The 24,924-nt window shown below is 39.7% G+C and overlaps 1 protein-coding gene across 4 annotated transcripts in view; it reads right to left on the bottom strand.

Annotated features, from left to right (window-relative positions):
- Positions 1-4,864: 4,864 nt before the first annotated feature.
- nsmfb (NMDA receptor synaptonuclear signaling and neuronal migration factor b) overlaps positions 4,865-24,924 on the bottom strand; it is a 73,645-nt gene continuing 53,585 nt past the window's right edge. For all 4 annotated transcript variants that reach the window (XM_005940101.3, XM_005940104.3, XM_005940102.3 and 1 more), the window contains 2 exons: positions 16,337-16,412; positions 4,865-11,757 (listed from right to left, as the gene is read on the bottom strand). In XM_005940101.3, the coding sequence (XP_005940163.1) occupies positions 11,660-11,757; positions 16,337-16,412 (174 nt within the window). In that variant the 3' untranslated portion in view covers positions 4,865-11,659. The remainder of the gene's footprint in view (positions 11,758-16,336; positions 16,413-24,924) is intronic.

Below are 24,924 nucleotides of genomic sequence, written 5' to 3'. Positions count from 1 at the left end.
AAAGCTGAATGTTTTTGGAAGTAGTTTTTAGTTTGTTTTTAGTTTTAGCTATTTTAGGGGGATATCTGTGTGTGCAGGTGACTATTACTGTGCATAATTATTAGGCAACTTAACAAAAAACAAATATATACCCATTTCAATTATTTATTTTTTACCAGTGAAACCAATATAACATCTCCACATTCACAAATATACATTTCTGACATTCAAAAACAAAACAAAAACAAATCAGCGACCAATATAGCCACCTTTCTTTGCAAGGACACTCAAAAGCCTGCCATCCATGGATTCTGTCAGTGTTTTGATCTGTTCACCATCAACATTGCGTGCAGCAGCAACCACAGCCTCCCAGACACTGTTCAGAGAGGTGTACTGTTTTCCCTCCTTGTAAATCTCACATTTGATGATGGACCACAGGTTCTCAATGGGGTTCAGATCAGGTGAACAAGGATATTAATGAGTTTTTTGGGTTCATTGAGAACATGGTTGTTGTTCAATAATAAAATTATTCCTCAAAAATACAACTTGCCTAATAATTCTGCACTCCTTGTAATTATAGGGACATTTTTAAACTTCTTTTCAGTTTCAGAATTCGTGAACACGTTCTCCCTCCTCAGCCAGTTTAACTGGTAGTGTGAAGCAGTGTCTTTAACAAAGATGTTGGTCTTTTTAAAAACTTGCCCTGACAGTGTGTGTCTTCTTTCTCATCTGGGATTGCTCAAAAGTCAGACCTTGTACTCTATCAGTTTTGATTATGTGTTTCTTTCTAGCCTTCTCCAGAGCTCCTCTGCTTGTCTCAGACTGGGTTCTGCCATAACTGACCTCACTGGAAAAACTAAGGAGGTTAAGCACTGCATTGGCCCCTCCAATACCTCTGCCAAGGCAGCTCAATCTCTGAACACTATTTACTTTTACCAGTATCATTTCCTAAATGTTGCCAACATAAACAAAGGCTGTACCATTTTAAGCATAGTTTTAAGACATTTGATGAAAGATTGACATTTAAGTAACATGATGTTTAGAATCCTCACATATTATTCCCTGTATGTCTATATGCAGTCAGTGCAAACAGTGGCTGTAAGACATAGTTTCAAATAGTTTTACATAACATATGAACTTGAGATCCTTTTTTACATCAATTGACATCATAGGAGAGGTCAGAGGTCAAATGTAATATGATGAAAAATATAATCTTTATATGGTAGCTCCTTAATGTTCTATAGATGCACACACCACACTGAGTATCATGTTATAAGGCTTCTTGTCAATTTTAGTCCAATTAATCATTAAGTTGACCCTAAAGACCTTGGTGGATGTGAGCCAGATTGTAATGGATTGTTAGCATGACCCCACTCTACACCCTGCACAGTTTTATCTGATTTCGATCCAAACAGACTATCGTGTTTATAGACAGAAAGATGACGCACATGCAAACAATACATTACATAATACATTTCAGTAATGACACCACACTGATCATTGCAAATGGGGGAAATACCTCCAGCATCTACAAACATTTGACCACACTCTGTGCAATTAATTTCCACAAATGCAATGTCTTTGATATGCTGCTTAGCAGTAGTGGTGACTCTCAACCCAGAGCCAACAAGAACCCAATCAATAGGAGACTCAGTAAGAAATCTGTCATGGTCCTGGGCCTTGAGAACCAGTTTTTTGTTCAATTCTGTGATTTAGTTTTCATGGTTTAGTTTTGTATTTCTAGCTCCTTTAGTCATTCTTTAGTGTTTTGGTTTTCTAGTCTTTAGGTTTTGTTACTGTGCCTCCCTTGTGTTACCTCTAGTCATCCTTGTCTCTAAGTTTGCGTATTTCCTGTTTTCCTGTATTTCCCACTGTTAATGTTTTTAGTTTTGCTCTCCTCCTTGTCTAGTCTTGTCTTATTGGTCTCATCTGTGCTCCCTTCCTGTTTCCTATTGTCCTCATTACCTTTGTGCGTTTATATAATAGTGTGTTTCCCTCTGTTCCTTGTCAGACCGTCTGCTTGTCATCCTCTTGTCATCCCCAGGTGTTCACAAATCTCTTCTACATGACTAGAAACTGAATATGTATTATTATTGTTGTTGATTTGCCAAGATTTGGTGTCAACCTGAAACCCAAAGTCTAAACCTTCCCTATTCTTCGAGGAAAAGTAAAAAACGCTTGTGAAACATTTCACCACTTAATAAGATCTCGTAATGCATGACTACATCATCCAGACCGTAAAGGATCTCCTTGAGAAACAACATCACCCTTTTTATAATCAATAAAATCTGCTCTGTGACCACCTTGAAGAGGAGTGAAAGGGAGGGGACTGGCAAGGCAATAAAATACAATACATCAAGACATCAACTCTGCTAATCTAAATGAAGGAGGTCACTGGCTCAGCTTTCACTGCTATGAGATCAGTTATTTTCTGAATGTTTCATACATATGAAAACCGAAGTAGCAGTAGACAGTACTGGATTGTATTAAATTAAAGCATTGGCTTGTACTGAATAGTAACTTTTTTGCCTCCATCTGGCCAAATCAAAAATGCAGAGCTATGTGCTGTGGTGACCCCTTCTAACAAGGGAACAGCCAAAAGCTGACATGATAGCGTCACAATTTCTGCATATTTGCCAACTGCACATCCATGATACAACTGTCCTGTTCCACTAAATCCCAGAGATGCTCTTTGGCCATTTGAGTACAGTGGACTTATTGTCATGTTCAAGAAACTAGTTTGAGAGGATTTGAGCTTAGTGACAGGCAGCCATCAGAAATCGGATACTCTGCGGTCATAAAGAGAAGGGCATGTTCAGCAATAATACTCATGTAGGCCTTGGTGTTTTAGCAAGTAATTCGTAGTATGAGGCTCAAAGTGTGGGAAGAAAACATTTCCCTTACCATTAATCCACCAGTCTAAAGACGGGATGGATCCATGCTTTCATGTTGTTCATGCAAAATTCTGATCCTGCTATCTGAATTTCAAAGCAGAACTGAAGGGCCCCAGTATACCCACCACCAGTGGCTCGTGAACAGCACTGTATGATAGAGTTGATGTCTAATTGATGTCATGTGCACTGTCACTAGTTTCTCTCTCTTGATTTTTATAACCTTGCACATTGTGGGATGAAGACACATTTGTATACAGCTGTAATGCTTTTATAAAGATATGTCAGTACAGATGCTCACAGACTCACAGATTATACAAAGGGAGATGTTGCAACAGTTTGAAAAGAAGAGATATCCTGGAAAAAACACAACACAGCACTGATGTGGAGGTAGTGTCTGAGTGGCAACACCTATTCTTCAAAAAAATACTGCAGCGGAAATTCAGCAGAACATCTCAACCATGTTTACATGCCTAAGATAAGCAGGTGGTGCCATAGACTGACTGATTAGACGTTTGTATTAACGAGCAGTTTAACAGGTCTATAATAAATTGCTTGTGAGTAGAGTATGGTATGGTACACACATACACTTCTGCAATTTGACCCCCCTGAGTGTTGAGCACTAACTCTGGTCTTGTGCTTCTGTAGTCTGGTCCTCTCCACCCTTTCTTCTATTATTCATACATGGTGGTTGCTGTAAGGCTGCCAACATGTGCTGGCTGCAGTGTCCCTGTGTAATTGAGTAGGGTAGTACTGAATTCATGATGTGTGTTCATAATAATGTAGAATGAAGTGTTTTTGATTGCCCTGCACATTTAACATGTTACCTTAGTCTGCAACACAGCTAGTTATGAGTCCGTGCGTGCTATCAATGGCTGTTCCATCTGGAAAATTTGTAGCTGCAGCTTACAATGCATCACTGCAGCCTCTGAACATATGCTACTTCCATCTGTTAACACAATAACTATATTTGATACTCACAGCAGAGCAGCATATGCATATTTGTACTCTAGGATGCTTCTATATTATGAACTTCAAAAATCTCTGGTGTATATAATTTCTGTCTGATTCTGGAGAACTAGGATAACTGTACAGATTTTATTTTTGATTTATGTAATATTTAATTTTACATCAATATCAGTCTTGACAAATGTGATTGGGTATTTTTGCCTTTAAAAGAAAACATTATCATATGCATCATTATTCCAAGTCTTTTTGTATGCACACTAATATTTATCATTGCTAAACTCCGCTTCTGGCTTTTTAACATCTTAAAACAACCAATTTGAATATGGTGAATCTGCTTTGAAAATCACCATGGGAACACAGCCCATAGTAATCCAGACATTTTCCATACCATAAATGGAAAATGACAAGACAAAGTGTGATAAATGTTAAAGTGTTATTGAAGTATTTCGAGTTTATCCTCTGAGAACCAGAATTTGATGGCCATCCATCCTCTAGGTACTTGTAATACTTCCATTTACGTGAAAAAAAGAACATTTACCCCACAAAATGAACATTTTTATGCTTCAACTCCATAGGTCCCCATTCATTTGGAACGATCTTGTGAGTACCCCCAGTGAAACTGGAGGTCCAGAAAGTGCATGTTCTTGAGTAGTTAGAAGTTCCTTGTTAGTGCATCATTGTGACTGTGCTGCTATATTAGATTTAGCATTTACTTCTGCATTACAGAGCCTTAGCAACACTCTGTAACTGATACATGTTTGCACAATTTTATGCTAAATATGTTACTGTGGCTATTTCACTGCATGAGTGCTCAGAAGAAAATTTCATGCATTCTGCACACAAAGAGAAAGTTTAATAAGATGGGGACTTTTATCCCAAAGTGCACTGTGGCATCACAACCCAACCTGCATTTTTAGCATGAGAGGATCTTTTTACTTATGAAGCTACACGAAATGTAAACCAGGTAAAACTTCCTGGGGGCCAAAATGACACCACTGAATCAATGATAAGACAAAGACACAAGCTGTGTTTAACTATAGTTTACTTGGGGGAGGAAATGCTGTAGAAACAATACTTTTTCTCACAGGTTATTACCAACATTGTGCAATGCAAAAACATTTCCTTGCTATTAGTTCAGATACAACACATTGCCCTTGAAATAAGAAGCATTCTCTAATGTCTATTCTAAGGAAGAAACCCCAAAGCTCAGGAAAGCTACCCAGATAATAGTTTTAACTTATGCTAGTATCAAAATCACTATATGCAGTAATGTTAATTGCTATCATACCTTTAAGATTTTCTCTATCCATATACATGGATGAAGCTCACTGTAACATTTATAAATCTCACACTCTACTGTGTTGGACTAAAAAATCTATTCCAAAATGTAATGCTCAGTTAAATTATTTAGAAGTTGATCCAAAATGACACAGACATTACATAGACATATTATTTTCAAAACTTCCAGAAATACAATCACAGCCCAACTGGAGATGTCAGGGCAATCAAAGCAGCGTCAATTCATCATCCTCATCACACTCATTCCCAACTGAGCCTTGGAAATCTTCACTGAAACTAGAACAAAGCAGGAGGGAGGGCACAACAATGCTTAATAATAATTTGAGCGATCTTTGCAGTTGTCAATATGACACACAGTTTCACGTGGAAAATAACAAGAGAGGAGGCAAAGCTCAAACTCTTGATTTATGTAATTATCCTCTCAAGAAATGGAAATGGCTGCTTCGGTGAACCATGACGAGAAGTCAAACTGCGTGTGGTCATTTCCCCTTGAAATACATCTGCACATATATGAATACCCGACCTTATTAGAAGAGGCTTAACATCCCAGACATGAGTCATGTTTTAATGCCAGAGTTTTGTCAAAGCTTCCCAAACCAAAGTTTGCCAAGGCAGTCGCTGCTCAACTCCTTTAAAAAATATGATGTTTCCTGCTTTCTCCACTGCCAATATGTACAGGTGTTTACTTTTTATCTTAAAGCGACACTGGTCAATATTGCTGATCAATAACATTGTTAATGAAATAATGTATGCTTTGTTTCTGAATTGGGAGGATACTGTAGTAACAAACCCAGTAGCCTATAGATACCTGACACTGAAGCTTCTCTCTGTGATTTTAGATATTTGGAAACAAAATTTCTCCCATTAGATAAAGTATTATCTTCAGAAGTATTTCATGTGACCTTGGTTAGGGGTTTCTCCACTTGCTGATCATATTTAAATGATAGGGACAAACAAAAGTGAAAGGGGACAACTGAGAAAGAAAATTGATTACGCCTTCATTTCATAAAAAATTAAAGGCAATTACTACTCCAATCACAAAGCATAATTATTGACTTTCACTGTGTGATTCTGTGATACTGGAGTTTTCGTAGTCTGTGTATGTAACAATGGCCAGTTCAAGATAATTGTGGTTGATATGTAGTCACTGCGTAAACTTTCATATTTTTAAGCACTAAAAATGCCAGAAATGTCTAACCTGCGATTCTGGCAAGCAGCAGAATAACTCATGTAGTCTAACCTTTTTGACCCAATTTACTTAATGGAAGAGTCACTCTGCTTCTTAAAGCAATTATCCTCAAAGCAAAGGTTATTATTTGAATATTTCTCAAAATGACATAATATACTATAACTATCATTTTTCAGTACAGTGCAAGTTTTTGGAACAATGATCTTTTAAAAAAAAAAAAAAATCTTTGCTCAACTCGTCTTAGTAAGTTCAAACCAATCAGCCTAATTGTTTCATGTAAAAGATTTTTGTAGCAGCATTGTAAAATTCTGTTTGGTGTTTCACTGGTAATATTCAAAGATCTGATCTATTATCTCTGATGTCCCACATTACCTGACTTTGCCATGGGAATGTGACTCAAAACCGCTCTAGTCTACAAAGTCTGCGAATTGTTTTACACTGCTCGGGCTCTTCCTCAATGTTAGCACTGATGCGTTATGTTCCAGCAGGAGAGCTAAGTGTTTTATCTGATCAGAGCCATGGGGAAAATGTTGTGGGCTTGACAGCAGATAATGAATCTCCAGTAAAGTCTCTGTTGTCTTTGTTATCAGAAAACTCATTAGAAATCCATCAAACTTGTGCCAGTTTTTAGTATAAGAGCACGATTAAACACCTCGACTTAAGATGTGGTTACAAGTGTCGAACAGAGGTGTGTAATTACGCTCTGGGCTTTGGCCTTTATTTAAACTCGCAGCAGAGGAGAAAGAAGAGGGTCGTATGAGCAGAACTAGGGCTGCGCTAAACTGCTGCAGAATATAAAGAAGCCGAGCAGCGAGCACACTGCACACACTGCAGTGTCTGTTTCTGTCCACAGAATTGTAAGACAGTCATTAAAATCCAAAGGTATCTCGTACAGTACCTCCAACAATGCTCTTGTACATACAAATATACAAATTGAAATACCAATACAGAAATATTCTTACACTGATTACTGCTACAGAATACAAACTGGGAAAGTATTTGATCTTTAAACAAATACATATCTTCATGAAGGAAAGTCATGAATGTACAACGATTTTTAAGATCAGAACCACCTTTAAGCAAAGAGATCACTGGGCACAAAGGACAGGCACGACCTCACATGATTAGTCCAAAACGCTCATAAAGCCTGAACAAAGGGAAAAGAAACATTGAAAGTTGTATAATTGCCTGAGAGTTACACTAACTTACACCAACCTCAACTAAGTTTGACGTTAATGTAAACAAGGTGAACAGGCAAAACTAGCCAGACTGTACACAACGGCTGTAAAATACTACTACAATTTAAATACTGAACAGCCGCCTCCTGTTTGAAGTAACAGTTGGCGGTTTGATCAGCAAACACAATCAAAGGCTGATTGAATAACAAAGGAGGAGAGGGATTACCTGTTCTAGAACAGATGACCAGTTTAGCATAATGCACATTTCCACAGCACTAACACACTCAGCACTCAATATTGTGCATTAATGTTAACAACCTGGCGCAGCTTCTAATAAGTTGCAGTTAAGGACTCAAACTAGAGGTCACTTAAAACTGACCTCTTAATAAACATCATATCTTCACTGATACACCTGGGGGTGGTTTAGGGTTGGGTATTGTTTTAGGCACATTTTTTTCTGTTTAAAGCTTTTCCATTTGAATATTCCAAATAAGAAAATTCTATCAAACAGAGTGGACATTAACGCAAACCCTACCGCTGAGTCCAGCCCTAGATGGGTTGCTCCAAGCATTGATTATACTATGTTTCAGACATGTACAGGAGACATGAGGGCCAAGAAGTCATCCCTGTCGTAATTCTTTCACGTCCCCTTGAAGTCTGCCATCTGGTTGTTGTCCAGTAATGTAAAATCTCCAGTGTCCACAGTCAAAAAAGAGCCAGCCATGCAGACATCTGCATAGACTGGCTCACTGTCTCATGACAAAATCATTTAGACCCAACCTGAGCCTAATAGACTCACTCACATGGAAAGTATAATGAAGTCCTTACACGTAATCCACCAACACCAAAAAAAAAAAGAAAACACAAACTGTACAATGAAAATGTACAATATTTTCTACTGAGCATAACATTTATGAAAATTAAAAAGGTAGCAGTAGAGAAAATACCATTAAATATTCCCTAACAAATAAATCCCTGGTTCTCTCTGCATTTGAGGTAATTCGAAGACCCAGATGCCATGTGAGACAATATGCTGCATGACTTAATGGTGCAAACCAGGAGCAGCCATGGAACTAGAAAGGTCTTCGTTTTTCCTTTGATTACACCAAATTATCACAATGCTTGTGACAGAGATTGGGTGATACATGCTTCGTGGAATAAAAGAGTATGTAGCAGCATTGTATCCCTGCCTGTTTAAGTACAGTGTGTCTCAATTCAAATACTTTTTCATTTAGTGCTTTATGTACACTATATAGCTACTTGTTTAGTAAATGGATTTACCAGGTAGGCTTGTTTCAAATCAGAGCTGACCAGTCATGCACTCACCATTAATGGCATTTGCAATATGCAAAACAATTTAACAAAGCTAGTTTCAGTGCCTGAAGAAAAAAAAATCTACCCTTAACAAAAAATAAATAAATAAAAATCTCTTATGGAAGGACTACCAGTTAGCTAGCAGTCTATCTGCTAGCTAACAGTGACCCTTGAGCTTGAGAAATGTGCCACATTTCTAGGTACTCAAGCAGCACTTTGTGGAGCAGTACTTGATATTGAACACAATGTCGAACTCAAATTAATGAGTTTAAATATAGAAGTATGTGATTTAAGACACAGCAAACATAGCAAATGTCATGGTAACAGGTATATGTGGAAGAAGATTGCATTCAATCAAACATGTAAGAGACCTTATCTCTGCAGCTTATACAATACCACTCATAATTATGACCCACTATTCTAAATTTGAGATTTCGGTCCCATGAACACAAAAACTCTCGCAATAACAGTTAAATAAGAGGGACATATTTTAAGCTGTTTGGTAGTTAAATGTAGTAAATAAAATAGATTTCAGAGGTCTTTTGTAATTTCTACCTATCAAGACTGCTTCATGAAAACTAATTCCAGGTCAGCTGATGTGGATGGCCCAAGAAGCTGCAACAAAGCTTGGAATTTGTGGAAAAATAAGCAGTGAACTATGTTTACAATGCAGACAGGACACAGTATAAGAGACTAGTAAACATATCATGAACAACACACCTTGTGTTACTTTAAAAATATCACAACTCATCCCAAATCCAAACACTAATTTTCATTCTGCGAGCAAACTGCACAGAAGAAACAAGAAACAAAGCGCTTTTTCTCAGCTTACGCTGCGGATAAGAAAGAGTGCTTTGGTCTGAGGGTGCAGAAGGGAGGAAAAAGTTATTATATAACAGAGGACATGACCACATCAGCACAAGTTTGAGATGAGACAATGTAAATATCACTCATCCTGTCCATTTTTACTCATATTCAATACTCATATTCAATACCAGTACATGTATTTCTAAGCAGCACAGTCCCCCAAAACTTTTATTATTATTGTAAACTAAGTGTGCAATGATCAGCTATATGGCATTATTGTATTTGTTGATCTACACAACACTAAGCCCCTGAGTGGAGCTTAATATTCCTACAGATGATGTCATTTAGCTTGGATGACACATTTTTTTGAAAGAAAGAAAAGGAAAAACAGTACCGCAAAACTTTGTGTCACACAAAGTTTAAATTTAGAATTCAGACATTTGTCATTCCAAGAGGAGCTCAAGAAAAAAAGCAGTCATGTTGCATTGTGGGAAATGTAGAATCTTGCGAATGGAACAAGAAGAATGAAGATGAAGCTATCTCAGCCTCTGCTGCCTCAGCTTGAACCATTTGTCAGTCTGACTGAAACGCCCCAACTGTAGGGCAGCAAAACACAAAATCACACCTGTGCATCTTTAAAATCTTGCTACAGCAAAACATTTTACAGTGGACTGTAATGCTGGAAATAAGCATGGCAAAGACAGCATTTGGGACACATTGTTGCTGTTATATGATTAAGATTAAGAGTATGTTGAGATGGAAACAACAAGCTGGTGGTGAGGGGAAACAAAAATAAGTCAAAGGATCGCATCGCCCCTACCACTCCACTGGATGTCCAAGCTAAATAAAGAATGAAAGTTCTCCAAAAATGTGAAAAACTGTTGGAATGAACTAAATATGCACTATATTACACTCACTGTAAAGAGTCTGATGTCAGCCTCCAACTGAAACCTCTTTAGAGGCTAGCTATGCAAGAAGGGTTTGAATGCACATGTGCAATACAAACACTGCAAAAGGCTTTGAGCCCACGAACCAATAGCTCAAGAAAAATCAGCTAGCAGTGGCTCAGTGGGCTAAAACACAATGCTGTAATGTTATGAAAAATATGCATGGATGCATCTGTCTGTTTGGCTACAGCTGACTCAAAAGGCGAGATGAAAATGGAGAAAAGCTCCGCTCATCCCTGATGTTCCACTGAAGATGACTCTGTGTGGAGTATGAAGGCCTTTGATTCTGATCTACAGTATGTTGTACAGGTGAGTACAATTCTTAGTAGAAAACAAAATAATTTGACCTGAGTTATTACAACAGTCTGTAAGAAACACTATTACATTTATATGAAGGTTTAAAAAAAGACTGCAGTAAATAGACAACTCTAATTCTTAATAAGACTAATCACATGTCCAGATTATCACATGACAGCATGGCGAGAGATGCTGAAAATGTATTCTCTTATGCTCTAGCAAGCACTTGTTTATTTACATATAAGCTCTAATTCCTTTGTAAATAACTTATAAATCCATACTTATAAGCCTCCTAACAAGAGTAGATAGGTTGGCTAAAGGTGGGACAAGAAAAAAACATCCTCACATCTCAGACAGAGATTCTCCACTGTCACTCTTGTATCTAATAGTCTCTCTGAACTCAGAAATCTAAGTGTAGTTGGCGTTTCTGACACATTTAGGCTAGGATGATGAGTCACTTGCTTCTCCAACTCACTCTTGTCCCCCTTCTTTCTCTTTTCTAGGGTTAGGCAGAGGCAGAAAGTGAAAATAGGTGCAGGTGAGATAGCACACCACCGGCTGAATCTACAGGGCCACACCCCATCACTTCAGAAGGGCTTACAAAAACAGACCCAACTGCTGCTGCCTCCACTGCTGCTCCAGCTTCTAGCTGCGGACACAGAGCCGGTCTAGGAACCTCTCTGGAGAGGAGAGGAGCCCCCCCACTTCAACCAAATGCCTTGACACCATACAAAGGTAGGCTCAGATTCGCAATAACTGGCCGACAAGCCAACAGAACACTGGGTGGTGTCACAAGAGGTCGTCGTAGTCCAGTAGCTTGGAGTGCTGGCGGCTTTTCCACAGGCGAAACAAGCGGAAGTCAAAATACATTTCGATCATCTCTTTGCCTGCAGCCAGAGGAAAACAAAAAGAAGCCTTGGTTAGAAACACACACACACTCTCACAGACACACACACACACACACACACACACACACACACACACACACACACACACACACTATACTGGCAAAATCACCGGAACTCATCCAGCATCACCCCTACAATTCAGGTATGTTACATCATCCTTTGCCTGCTACATTATTTGTTACTCTGGGGACCACATAAGTGTTTTTGTGCACACTGCAGGTCATTCACCTCAAATAATGAGCACATCACGAAGAGTGCATTTGTGTTCAGGGGTTTCAGTTTATCTGGCCTGACCTGTGCAGCTGTTGGCATCCATCCAAAGAGAGATTAAGCATGCTTAGAAAATGCAGAGTGTGTAAATAGCAAATTACTCTTAACTCTTAAAAATGTTTTGGAGGCATCATTTGCTGGGTGGTTTTACCTGACTCACATTTATCTTGGCCATACTGGCCTGAATATAAGGCAATCTTTAGGCTTGTGTGACAGTAATTCCATACCGTATAACTGAAGATGAGTTAGATTGTGTTTGTATATGTAGAAAATATATGGGTTGCGTGCTTTCAGCTTTCAATATTTGGCTCAGTCTCATCTTTATTGGTGTGACTGAAACCATGTTTCTTGGAAGCATACCACCCACCTAAACACTACTGCAGACTGAGTCACCACCCCCAACCTCCACCTTTTGAATGCCAACAAAGGCTTGAGGGGCAGCGCACAATCTAATGTCCCCGTCATCATAATATCTTTGGTCCAGGATCAACAATGCAACTGACCACTGACGTGGCCTGAGCAATTAGGAAGCATTAGGAATGAAATTAGCTAATCCTATTAAAAACTGTCACTAGCAAACATCATGAGCAATCTAAATATAAATATTTACTATACTGTATAAATGAATGAAGAAAACACCTGAAATGTGTTCCAGAAGAAAGTTTTATATAAACAGGGCATGTGTTCTTTTTTTTCCCCATATTGCAAACAAATGACTGATCAATTGCAATGTTGATCCTGGACCAACATTATTATGATGATGCAGAAACACCACCAACGGGCATATCAGACACACCCTAGCAGTAGCTAACTTCCCCTCTTCACCCAGAGAGTTGATGAAAAACTATTTAGAACTTTTTTTCAAAGGTTTAGAAGGTTCAGGGAGCATGGCAAACTCCCCACATCCCAAACCAATCAGGCATCTATAGAATGTGCCACAACAAGCGTCAACATGCAACCCCCAGGATGCAGAGCATCTGCTACCAAAGTCCCAGTGCCAGATACCACAGAACCCCTATAGAAGTCCTGTATCCATGCTTTGACAGGTCAGAGAAAGACCTACATGGAATTAGTGAAATTTATGATGACTGAAGTTGGATGTTAGTTTTTGTAGGTCTAGATATTTAGTAGCAATTCAGGCAACTCTCAACATAAGCACACATCAGCTGATGGCTCATCCAGTCAGAATCCAATCCCAGTCTAAATTTCTTGTTGAGATTAACCTGCACATGGCTGCATGATCTTCAACTCACTTTGCAACGGAGTGCCACCGCCAGTTTAACATATATGGAATCTGAGGTAAACTTTCATAATAGGATGAATGTTTTTTCCCAAAATTTGTTCAAAAAGGTGATTTATCTTACGCTCAGATTATCCACACAGTGTTGTGCACATAAAGGTAGATGAAAACATGCCTAATGAATGTGAAAGTATGAACAATGGACACGCCATGTAATTAGCTGAAATCACTGTGATTATGGAAGAAGCAAAATATGGGTCAGAGTTGGGGCCATTGGCTGTGTGTGGTGGTATAATCTGTCACTGTTCCAGTAATATTACAACCAAATGGAGTTGAAGGACTATTTTAATGCTTACGGAAATATCAGTTTCAAGTCCAGCTAGAAAAAATATTAATTATTATTTAGAAAATGTAAAAAAAAAAAAAAAATCAGACCAGAGGGGAAATGAAAAGGTACGAACCACGTTACTGTCATTTCACTGGTACTGTAGTCTTAGATGTTGGAACAGATGTGTTGTGCTGCTACTGTTAGTTCAAACTGAGGTTTAACAACTTTACACAGGATAAGTTGGTGTTTGATGTCAGACTTTGTAAAACTGAAGAGTTTCCACATCACTGAAGAAACATGCTTTTTTTGGTCCTGCTTCGTGGTTCTCAGCAGCTGTTGGGAGTGTGTATGTGTGTTTGACTGGCAAAGCTAACAACAGCAGCTCAGGCTGATGTCGTGACTCTCACTGCTGTTGCTGCTGTTATTGTTAGAAAGATGAAGCATTGATGAGGAGGAGGCATTTTTTACATGGTGCAAAATCAAAAATCTTAATGAGCCTTTGATATGTCGATAGTGCACTCAGCATGTTGAATTCTCTTATCTGCACTTGGAGATAAGTCACAGAACTGGATTGGCTGCTTGCAGGTCTGACTATGTGGTTAAATACTTTGATTTTGCTGCAATAGATGTAGGCTGCCGGGGGATTCCCATGATGCATTGAGTTTTTCCTTTCCAGTCACCTTTCTCACTCACTATGTATTAATAGACCTCTCTGCATTGAATCATATCTGTTATTAATCTCTGTCTCTCTTCCACAGCATGTCTTTATCCTGTCTTCCTTCTCTCACCCCAACCGGTCGCAGCAGATGGCCGCCCCTCCCTGAGCCTGGTTCTGCCGGAGGTTTCTTCCTGTTAAAAGGGAGTTTTTCCTTCCCACTGTCGCCAAAGTGCTTGCTCATAGGGGGTCATATGATTGTTGGGTTTTTCTCTGTATCTATGAAGCGCCTTGAGGCAACTTTTGTTGTGATTTGGTGCTATATAAATAAAATTGAATTGAATTGAATTGAACTGATTTTTCTTTCAGTTGAACAGTGCTTTGAAGTTAAAGGGAATGCATTCATTTTTCAGCCTTTTAACATCCACCAGGTCACTAGCAAACAGTCTAAGGTTAGGAGTAGCTTTAGGGTTGGGTTTTTATTTAATCACATGCTAAAAGGCAGTTTTTCAGAAACTAGACGTTACCTTTCAGTGAAAGATCGATACATTGCTTTTACATTACAGTCTATTTGTCATAAACCTTATTATATGGGTAATCCAAATAGGTGAAAATTATATAAAAGGGTTGGACACGAACTTAACCCAAACTCTACCCCCAAGATTTGATGGCTCATAGAAAGTGAAAGCTGAGTGCAATGAGGTTTTTTATGAGAAACAGTGGGAGATCAATATATTACATAAAATGACTGGTTGGAATAAACAAATAAATGGCATAACAAGGACCAAAGCTGACTATATACTGTCTACTAGTCACAAAAAGTAAAGCTTAAGCAGCTATTGTAAGGAACATGGTGCCGCAGGTTGGTTTTCTTCCTCTCTTCCATTTTTTGAGTCACCAGTTGCCTCTAGTTGCTGTTGACCTCTTGAAAGTAAAATGGATAAGACGTTCTTTTCTCAGAGGATAAAATTGCTCCCCTCATATACAGGGATTTTATATTCATGTTTTTATTTTACGGGGCGATCGTGGCTCAAGACATGGCAGTTCGTCTTGAAATCGGAAGGTTGCCGGTTTGCGCCCTGGCTCTCACAGTCTCGGTTGTTGTGTCCTGGGCAAGACACTTCACCTGTTGCCTACTGGTGGTGGTTAGAGGGCCCGGTGGCGCCAGTGTCCGGCAGCCTCGCCTCTGTCAGTGTGCCCCAGGGCAGCTGTGGCTACAAAGTAGCTTGCCATCACCAGTGTGTGAATGGTTGGATGACTGAATGTAGTGTAAAGCGCTTTGGGGTCCATAGGGACTAAGTAAAGTGCTATGCAAATACAGGCCATTTACCATTTATGGAATTCATATTTTTTCATCAATGACCTAGAAAGCATGAGTGCTTCACTGTGCTCAAGGCAATATATGTGCACTTAGCCAACTATTCAATATGCAGAATGCAATCTACACTGCATATGTTGACCTTAAAATGTGTATAATAAACTCCAACGTGAATGCCAAGTTTCATCTTCTGGCTGTCATCAGGTTCCAGAGATGATCTCTGGCTTGCTAGATTATCTTGTCAATTTTTTTTCTTTCGACAGCAAGTGCTTCATGCTTTATCACACTGCTGCATTTTCTATGTATGTGGAGAAAAAGAGACAAAAGTGGTGATGGAGCAGAGTGTGGTGGGTCAGCAGAGGATGGGAAAAAGCACAGCTGGGATAATTATGTTTTAATAGGAAAATAATTAGCGTGGCATCCATAGATGTCAGGGAAATGATTGATGAGGTATCTGTTAAAAGCTCAGAAGAGTTCGCAAGTCTGTGTTTGCTCATATTCCCTAACAAGCTTTCTTTATAGCTAAGCAGCTTCCTGGCATTGACTAATACCCACTATTAACATTCAGAAAGAGTACCACTGAGGATGGTAGCATTAAATCAATACAAACACTGTACATGTGTTTTTTTAGTGTGTGTGCACGTTGTGGTTCTGCATCACCGGTCGAATCAGTGGGTTATCTGCAGCAAAAAGTTATTACCAGAGCTTAAATGAAACCGTTTACAGATGAGCATGTTTTACTCTCACCCTGTGCTGACAGCTCTAGTGGAGACTTAAATTCAACGGAGGTGGGTCTCATCAACCTCTTCAGAGTCTGAATAAGCTGCAGGGAAAAAAGGAGAAAGAGTTAGAGACAGAGAGAACGCTCTGTTCCAAATGCCACCAGCATTGTGAGATGAAAACAAACAAAGCAGTGGTAATGCGGTAGATAGCACTGTGTGCAGAGAGCTGGAGCAGACCCTGCAGCACTTCTGTTCAGCCGGGTGTATGCAAAAAAGGTCAATGTGCCACTTGCAGCACAGTAGCTGTAGTGAAGACAAACCCACTTAAACTCACTGTAGCTGCTTTTGAATGCTGAGCCAGACCTTTTGGTACAAGCCTATCATGTGACTTAACTAAGTCACATGATAGGGTGGGGCAAGGTCTCACAATGGTTTCACCCCAAACCTCTGCTGATAGTGACCCACACACTTTTTCATATACCTTGGCTCATGTGATGTGGTACATGATCAATAGTGGGTCAACAACCCTGATAAGGGAAAACTCCCAGTAGGACTTAAATACCTGGGACTCGCCATCAATTGGTTTTAAAACTATAGAAGCTTCTTGGATGAGAGGTGAAACGTCCAGATGATTTTTCTTTCCAAGCTCCTAAGATCACCATGACCTGAATGACTGAGAACCTACACAGACAGTTATCAAATTAATTTGTTTATATTTTTTTAAATGAAATTATGTATTTTGAATTTTTTTATTAGTTGCCATTTTCTTCCTTTTGAGTCAATTAACTGAAGTACTGTGCAGCTTAAATAAGCACTACTCAAGTATAATGTGCTTGTTTTCAGTTTTTAATGCATCACCATGATGTGTGTGATAGAAAAAAGCTCATGTGTAAGGTTAATAGGAAAGATCTGTAATCACTAATTCTTCCATTCTGTTCTTCACAACACTCCTGCTTTCCCACAATGTCAAACTCAATACAGTCGTCATTACTTAGGCCCAGTCATTTTCTCGAGTTAGTCTCTATTCCACTTGCTTTACATCTCAGTACTTGTGTCATCCTACCTTCCAGACTCTCATTTATGTGACCCACCTCGTGTTAATCTCAACATCATTCTAACCAGACAGAGATTCTTATCCAAGTCAACATCAGTGGGTCATGCCCTACTTCTTACTATTGTTAATAGTTTGTGTAGTTTCATTGTAGTCTGATGAGCAGCTAGATTATAAATGATCTCTCCTTACTGGAGTGGGAATAACCTGTGCCTACTATGAATACAATCAAAGATACTAACCATGCATGTAAATGTTGCTGAACTGCAGAGCTCCTTCAGTGACAGACTGCTGCATCCTAGATGCATGAAGGAGCGTTTCCGCAGGTCCTTCCTCCCTGCAGCTGTCAGACTGTACAATCAGAACTGCTCCCAACAAACATAGATGTTTACATCTACGCTGTAACTGCAATAAGTTAATTAACCGATTCGCACTACAACCTGCTTTGCCTCTTATCTGTAGTTATTTTTATTTAATTTAATAACTGTACAGTACTCTCTGTATATAGTAACCACTGTCCTTAATGTAAATATGTAAGAGAAATTGTGTATGTTTCTGTTCCGTGTCCTGTGTACTGTTTGTTTGTATATGTGTCTTTTTGGCTGCTGTTACAACCAAATTTCCCCTTGTGGGACAATTAAAGGATTATTTTATTTATTCTATTCTATTCTATTCTAAGTACTATAAAAAAGACAAGGAATCTAAAGACCAAAGTCTCTTTGGTTTTAATCCAAGTATTGTTGCTTCTTTCCACAGTCCAGAGACATGCATGTTTGGTAAACAGGAAATGCTAAACAGTCCATGACTAAATAATTTGCTTGTACGACGCTGTTAAATCTTGCTTATAGTCTCAATTGCTATAAGATCAATAAGTCTATAAAACTGTTATCAAAATACGACTCCATTTGACAGACCAGTTACAAACTACTATCCAAGCTGAGATGAAGTTGTGTTAAACGTTTGTGATGAAAAACTCAAGAACAGTGATAGGTCTGTCTGGTAATAATGCAACACAGTATACTGATTAGAGACCAATGATGATGTTGTAGATGTACAGAAATTCTGAAAGTCTGAGAGCCAAGAGTGTGGAGTACTAATGCAAACAAATAAAGGAGTGAAACCCAGAGCAGAGCAGCCAAATTAGGTGGGCTTCAGGCCAAAGGAGCAGATCTGAGAAATGGTGCAGACTGAATCGTAATTTATGGTTCAGCAAATATGTCTGTCTGCATACACATTAGCAGTAGAGGACCTATGTGTCTGTCAAATTGGGAAGGAAGGTATCCCGCTCCTGGTGAACAGCAGAGTTCACAGAGAACGTGAGAAAACCTTCAAAAACAAAGCATGAAACATACAGCCAGAAGTTGCAGTGAACACTTTTCATTGTTTTTTACCACTTTGTTTCACTTCAGCTCTTTGTTATACCTTTGCTCTTTTCCCCAGCAAGGCTGAAGAACCAACAACAGCACAAGCACAAGCACAAGTAGCCCACATACTGGTTGAATCACATAATTTGTGCAAGTAGAAAGAATAGAATAAAAAATTTAATAGAAATATCCCTTATCATCCCTCATTTTGGTAAATTCAAATGTTGCAGCAGCAAAGTGACAGATTCATACAAAAGAAATAAGAGGCTGTACAGTACGAAAGGGCACTGTTCACTGGTGTTGGTGTGGTGGCTCTGCACCTGCGTAAATCCATTGCCAGCTCCTTGGTTTTCCCTGCATTGATCAGGAAATGGTTCCGCTGGCACCAGTCCACAAAGTCCTGAATCACTGTCTCCACTCTGAGTCATCCTCACCTGTAATGAGGCCAACTATGGCAGAATTATCAGAGGACTTTTGTAGTGTAGATGGCAGCCTGGATAGTTGATGGAGAAGTCTGCAGTGTAGAGGGTGAACAGTAACAATGCCAGCACAGTTCCCTGCAGGGCCAGCCCTTTGACCTCATATACTGTGGGCAGCCAGTGAGGTAGTCCAGCATCCACTGTGACAGATGGAGGTCCACTCCTGACAGCTCTAGCTTGTCCCTCAGATGTCCAGGCTGAATGATGTTAAAAGCACTGGAGAAATTAAAGAACATTATCTTCACAGTGCTTCCACGCGTCTCCAGGTGGGTCAGACCTTGGTGCAGGAGGTAGATGATATGGCATCATCCACTCCAATGGTAGGCTGGTAGGCGAATTACAATGGACCTCACCAGGGGACTAAGATGTTTGAGGACCAGCCTCTCGAGGGTCTTCATCAGATGCAAGCTGAGCGCTACCGGCCTATAGCTGCTGAGGTCCTTTGGCTGTGTGGTCCTCATCACTGGTACCACACAGAAGGTTGTCCACAGCTGTGGTACTTTACCCAGATTCAGGCTCATGTTGAACATGTACCATACAGTTGGTCTGCACAGCACCCTGATATTTTGCTGCTCGTTCCCCACCTGTGTTGAAAGGGATAGGATGGTGGTGGGGGAGGTGGGCTATTGGATGGAGTATTTTGAAGCAGAGGGGCTGGTGATGGCTAAGAGGTGTATAGTCATGGGAAGAAGAGCAGGCACTCGTTGAAGATGGGAGGTTTGCAGCAGAGATGATTGGGTCTGAGGGGTAAGTGTCTGTGGGTGGGTGAATGAGCTGAACCAGTTCCTCAGATCATTCACCCACCCTAAATCTCCTAGAGCCTGGGAGTTTGGTTTGTGATTTGAAATTGTTTTCAGCCTCTTCCAAACTACACTGATGTTGCTCTACTGCAGTTGGTTGTCCACCTTCTCAGCTCCTTCAGCACAAGTCCCAGCTCCTTCTTATTTCCTGACCTAAAGTCTCTCTTCTTCTGCTTAAGGAAAGCGTTGATTTCAGGGTTAATTCAGGGCTTGTTATCGGAAAAACACTGTAACTTCAAGAGGGGCACAGTGTTATGCCCCTGTGTGATTTAGTCTGTTATGCTGTCAATATCCTCTCTGTGATGAGCACAGAGCTCTTCCCACACAGTAGAACTGAAACAGTACCTCAGAGCTTCAGTCTCCTCAGACTCTTCACTGTGCGCAACACAGCTGATTCTCTGTGTACAAGGCGTTTATACACAGGCTGGAGATGAATCAGGTTGTGATTGCCTCAGAGGAGGGAGAGGTGATGAGGTGATGTTGGCATACAATAAGTCTAGTGTTTTATTGTCTCTGGTTTGGCAGGTTACATATTGGGTGAAGGTGGGCAGAGTAGAGGACAGGGAGAGATGATTAAAATCCCCAGAGATCAGAAAAAGAGCCTGAAGATACTGTGTTTGAAATCCGCTGGTAACAGTTTGGATAACAGGAGAGGACACACACCGTTATAACGGTAACATGTGTAAACTCCCACGGTAGATAATATGCCCTCATGCTAACAGCTAGAAGCTCATTGTCCTTACTTCAGAGGACTTACTTCCTACCTGCTTCCCTTTTACAGTTAAGCACCCAGAATTACACCATCGATCAATTAAAACACAGCCAGACCCCCTCTTCTCTTCCATACCTTACTCGAACCTTTTTTGCGCCACAGACCGGTTTATGCCCGACAATATTTTCACGGACCGGCCTTTAAGGTGTCGCGGATAAATACAACAAAATAAAACTAGTACCGGTACTGAAAAAAAGAAGATTTATTCATAACACACATGAAAAGACCCAGGAAAACTGAGTTAACGATAAAAACGATAACAAAATAACGCTGAAAACTGATAAAAACCCTGAAAACCATACATTTCATACCTGAGCCTCAACTTTCGCGGCCCGGTACCAAAGGACTCACGGATCGGTACCGGTCCGAGGCCCGGGGGTTGGGGACCGCTGCCTTACTCCACACGTAAAGAGTGGATAACCAAATTAAAATGGGTGTAGCTGAAAGATTGTCCATATTAAGTCATGTCAGGATTATTGTTCCATTTGCTACAGAAGACATTGACACAAAACTGTATGAATATCATGTATAAATTAGTTGACATGAAGGGAAATCGAAATTGTAAAATATATATAGATGTGATCTTAGTGAGCCCATGAGTTATATGGAGCACATCAGCTCCAGAGCTAAATTTTAAATGTAGAAACACCATATGGTTTCAGAACATCAGATGGTAATAAAAACACAATCAAGGTAGGACTTAACACTAAATTATATCTTAATATGTCAACCTAGCATGCTTCTACAAAAGAATGTTTCGTTATAAAAATAAATTTTAGCAAAATCTGACACTTGGCAATCTTCAAAATCCAGAGCTTGATATTTTCTCATTGGTGGAGCTGTAGATTAGGAGAAAGAGCAGGTCATCTACTAATGGGAAGGCTGGTGGGTCGAGCCCTGGCTACTTCAGTCTGTATGTTGAATGTTGAAGAAATTTGTTATGTAAGAACCAGTCTACCACATGTAAATATGTGTTTTTTTTGTTTGTTTAACATAGTTGGACAAATTAAAAATTTTAAAAACATACGGTTTGCAACAAAACAGCAGTTACGTAGCATTTCATGGTTCTAAAACTCCTGTTTTTATTGAGTTGGATTAATCCTAACTCTAACCCTATTTTGGAAAACATATAAAACAGGCTTCTTTTTTTTTTTATGTAGCTAATGTTTTTTGTGTTTCAGTTGAGTCTATACCTCACTGGGTCAGGCCTTGTTTTGGCAACCAGTCATCACCATAAACCCATTTCATATTGATACTTGGTAAGGTCAGTTTGAACTGAAAAAAAAAATCCCTTTAATACTATGTGGGTCAGGCTTATGTTGTGAAAAAAAAAAGCAATTTCATGTACTATTGCTTATGTAGTGGCACCCTGGTTTAGTGGTTAACTCATTTCCCAGTCTCAAATCCCCAATTTGAGACTGGGAGGAGACACAAACCTATTCTATATACTTAGTACTACTCCCAGGCCTGGATTAATGGGATAATTGTGTCATGGAGGCCAAACTCTGTCAAACATGCAGATCAATCCATACTGTGATCGCCCATTAGTAAAAATAATGTCTTCTTTAGCACACTATTGTTTGCTGTCCTATCACTTGCAATGTATGTACTCGCCATAGCTGATTGGCTTTCTTTCTATAATTCTAAGTTAAAGTATGGTGTTGTAAAGTGATGACATAATTTGTCTGACATTGTGTATGGTTTGTAAGCTGTTAAGTAACATGAAAACAGAATTTCAGGTAAAATCTAACTCTTTAAAATCTTCCTAAAGGAGGAGAATTAGTACGATCTCTACGGATTGGCTTTGGAAACCCTTAAATAAGATGGCTGATAACAGAATAGTAGAGCTATAAGGACTGATGAGTGGGGTGGAGCATCTTCTCAGCTCAGCTCCATCAGTCAGTCTATTAATAGTGGCTCTCCAGCTGAGCCTGTAGGAGCACACACAGGCAGCAGCAGGGGGAAAATTGTTAAATGCAGCGAATAAGCCCTTCCTTGCCACCGCACGCCAAGCCCACCCTCTTTGTCTTTGAACTGAATCACCGTGAATGAGAAGCCAAATGTCAGAGGGAGTGTTATAGTACGCTGCTGGGTGTTCTAGAAGGTACACATCCAACACACAATTAAACAATGATTCCAAATATGTCAGAAGCTGCATTTTGAAGCATTATGCATTACTTTCCAATTAGCGCTAACATGTTGTGATTTCCATAAAATAAATCAAGAGTGGATGGAGATTAATGGCTCGCAGGCTCACAGAACTCCACTCACGATGGTTTCACTTTATGATTCAAGACTCTGAGGCTCAAAATGTCGACACTGTTGAAACTTAGAAAACACATCAGATCTCAAAGGGCAAAACATCATGCTGGATAGAAACACCGATATGGATTGGGAAATGTGTTAAATGGGTTGAAAGGATGCCACATTGTTCGATAGAAAATAAAATGGTCAACCTACAGAGAGCTGAACTCAAAGACGCCCCAAAAATCAAAGTGTGAAATTGCTTACATTTCACTGCAGCAACTCAAAATGGTAGTTTGTAGGACCCCCATTTTGTGTCCTGAGGGATCTCCATCCAGATGTGGACAAGAGCATCACTGAGCTCATGGACAATCTAAAGTGCAACCTGGCAGCATCGGATGGACAGAAACAAAATGTTCCATAGGTGTTCTGTTGGATTTATATCAGGTGAGCATGGGGGTCAGTGGAATTAATTCCTTCATCCTCCAGAAATTGCTTGCATACTATTGCCACATGAGGCCGGGCAGTCACGTACCAGGAGGAACCCAGGACCCACTGTACTACAGCAGGGTCTGACAATGGGTCCTACCTGCCATTAGGTATGATCCGATACCTAATAGCAGTTGGTGCTGTTGCCTGCAGAGATCTGTGCATCCCTCTGTGGATATGCCTCTACAGGCTGTCACTGACCCACTACCATATTGGTCATGCTGAATGATGTCATTACTGGCATAACGTTTTCCCGGCTCCTCCTCACTTTCACACGGGCTCCAAGGTGCCAGGCAGTGAGCACAGGACTCACTAAAGGATGTTGGATCCTTAGACCACCCTCATGAAGTGTGTTTCTGACTGTTTGGTCAGAGGCATTCACACCAGTGGCATGCTGGAGGTCACTTTGTAGCTCTTGCAGTGCTCAACATTATCCACCTTGCACAAAGATACTTCTCGGTGTTGTTTCTCATTGTTAGAGAATAATACAAGAATAATACAAGTAGGAATTTAAATTTTAAAAAGCTGTATGGTTTTCAACTTCTTGGCTGTGTGACACAGTGAAATGGAAACAGATTTACAAAAGAAATGTTGAAGTACCATAATCAAGTGGCTCATTTGTCACTCATGATTTTACTGAAGAGTTGAAAAATAGCTGCATGCTATACAAAATATCTCCTCCTCCACCACCTCCTTCAAATGTCATATGCAATAACATCAGTGTCACAGAGTCACTGCTATAAAGCTGCCATTTAGTTTTTAATTAAGTTATGATTAAGCTTAAGTAAAAAGTAAAAAGTCCATTTTGTTTTTGCAATATGTACAAAATATCATCATTCATCAATATGTGTATTGTCTTAATGCACTTGAAATTATTTATAAATTTCACCATAATATGCCACCATAATAAGTTTTATAATTTCTGCAGTTACTTGGTTCCACTCCCTTCACAATTTCACACAGTTTTTGAACACTAGATTTAAGATCATTTAAGGTAAGTGTTCATTTCAGCTCATATTTGTGCAGTGAGGAAACAATTGCCTTTATGAGTTTTTACTACCATGGGGCAAAAGAATACTGCAGTAAGCAAATGCCACAGTAATCGGCATGTGGAGATGGGTTTGCTGAATATTTTAGTGTGTGAGCACGTTTCATGTGCATATGCTCCATGCGATTGTATCTGCATATGGTAAGTGTCTGCCTGTCTCTGTGGGGGATAGGAGGGTTGGGGCAGGTCAATGTTTAGGTGCTGATGTGAAAAAAGTGTATCAGTGTAGTGTGTGCACTGTAATTAAGTACGTGTCAAAAGATTTTATTTTCCTGTCATTCCAAAGTGCTGTGTATGCTTTCTTTACCCCACCAAGCATGCACTCTCTCTCTCTCTCTCTCTCACACACACACACACACACACACA

The sequence above is a fragment of the Haplochromis burtoni genome, unplaced genomic scaffold (genome assembly GCF_018398535.1).
Source record: "Haplochromis burtoni strain Fernald_Lab_line unplaced genomic scaffold, NCSU_Asbu1 Contig_286, whole genome shotgun sequence".
NCBI classification, from domain to species: Eukaryota; Metazoa; Chordata; class Actinopteri; order Cichliformes; family Cichlidae; genus Haplochromis; species Haplochromis burtoni.
The sequence above is the reverse complement of the archived record's forward strand: the minus strand, read 5'-3'. Positions and strand labels throughout refer to the sequence as shown.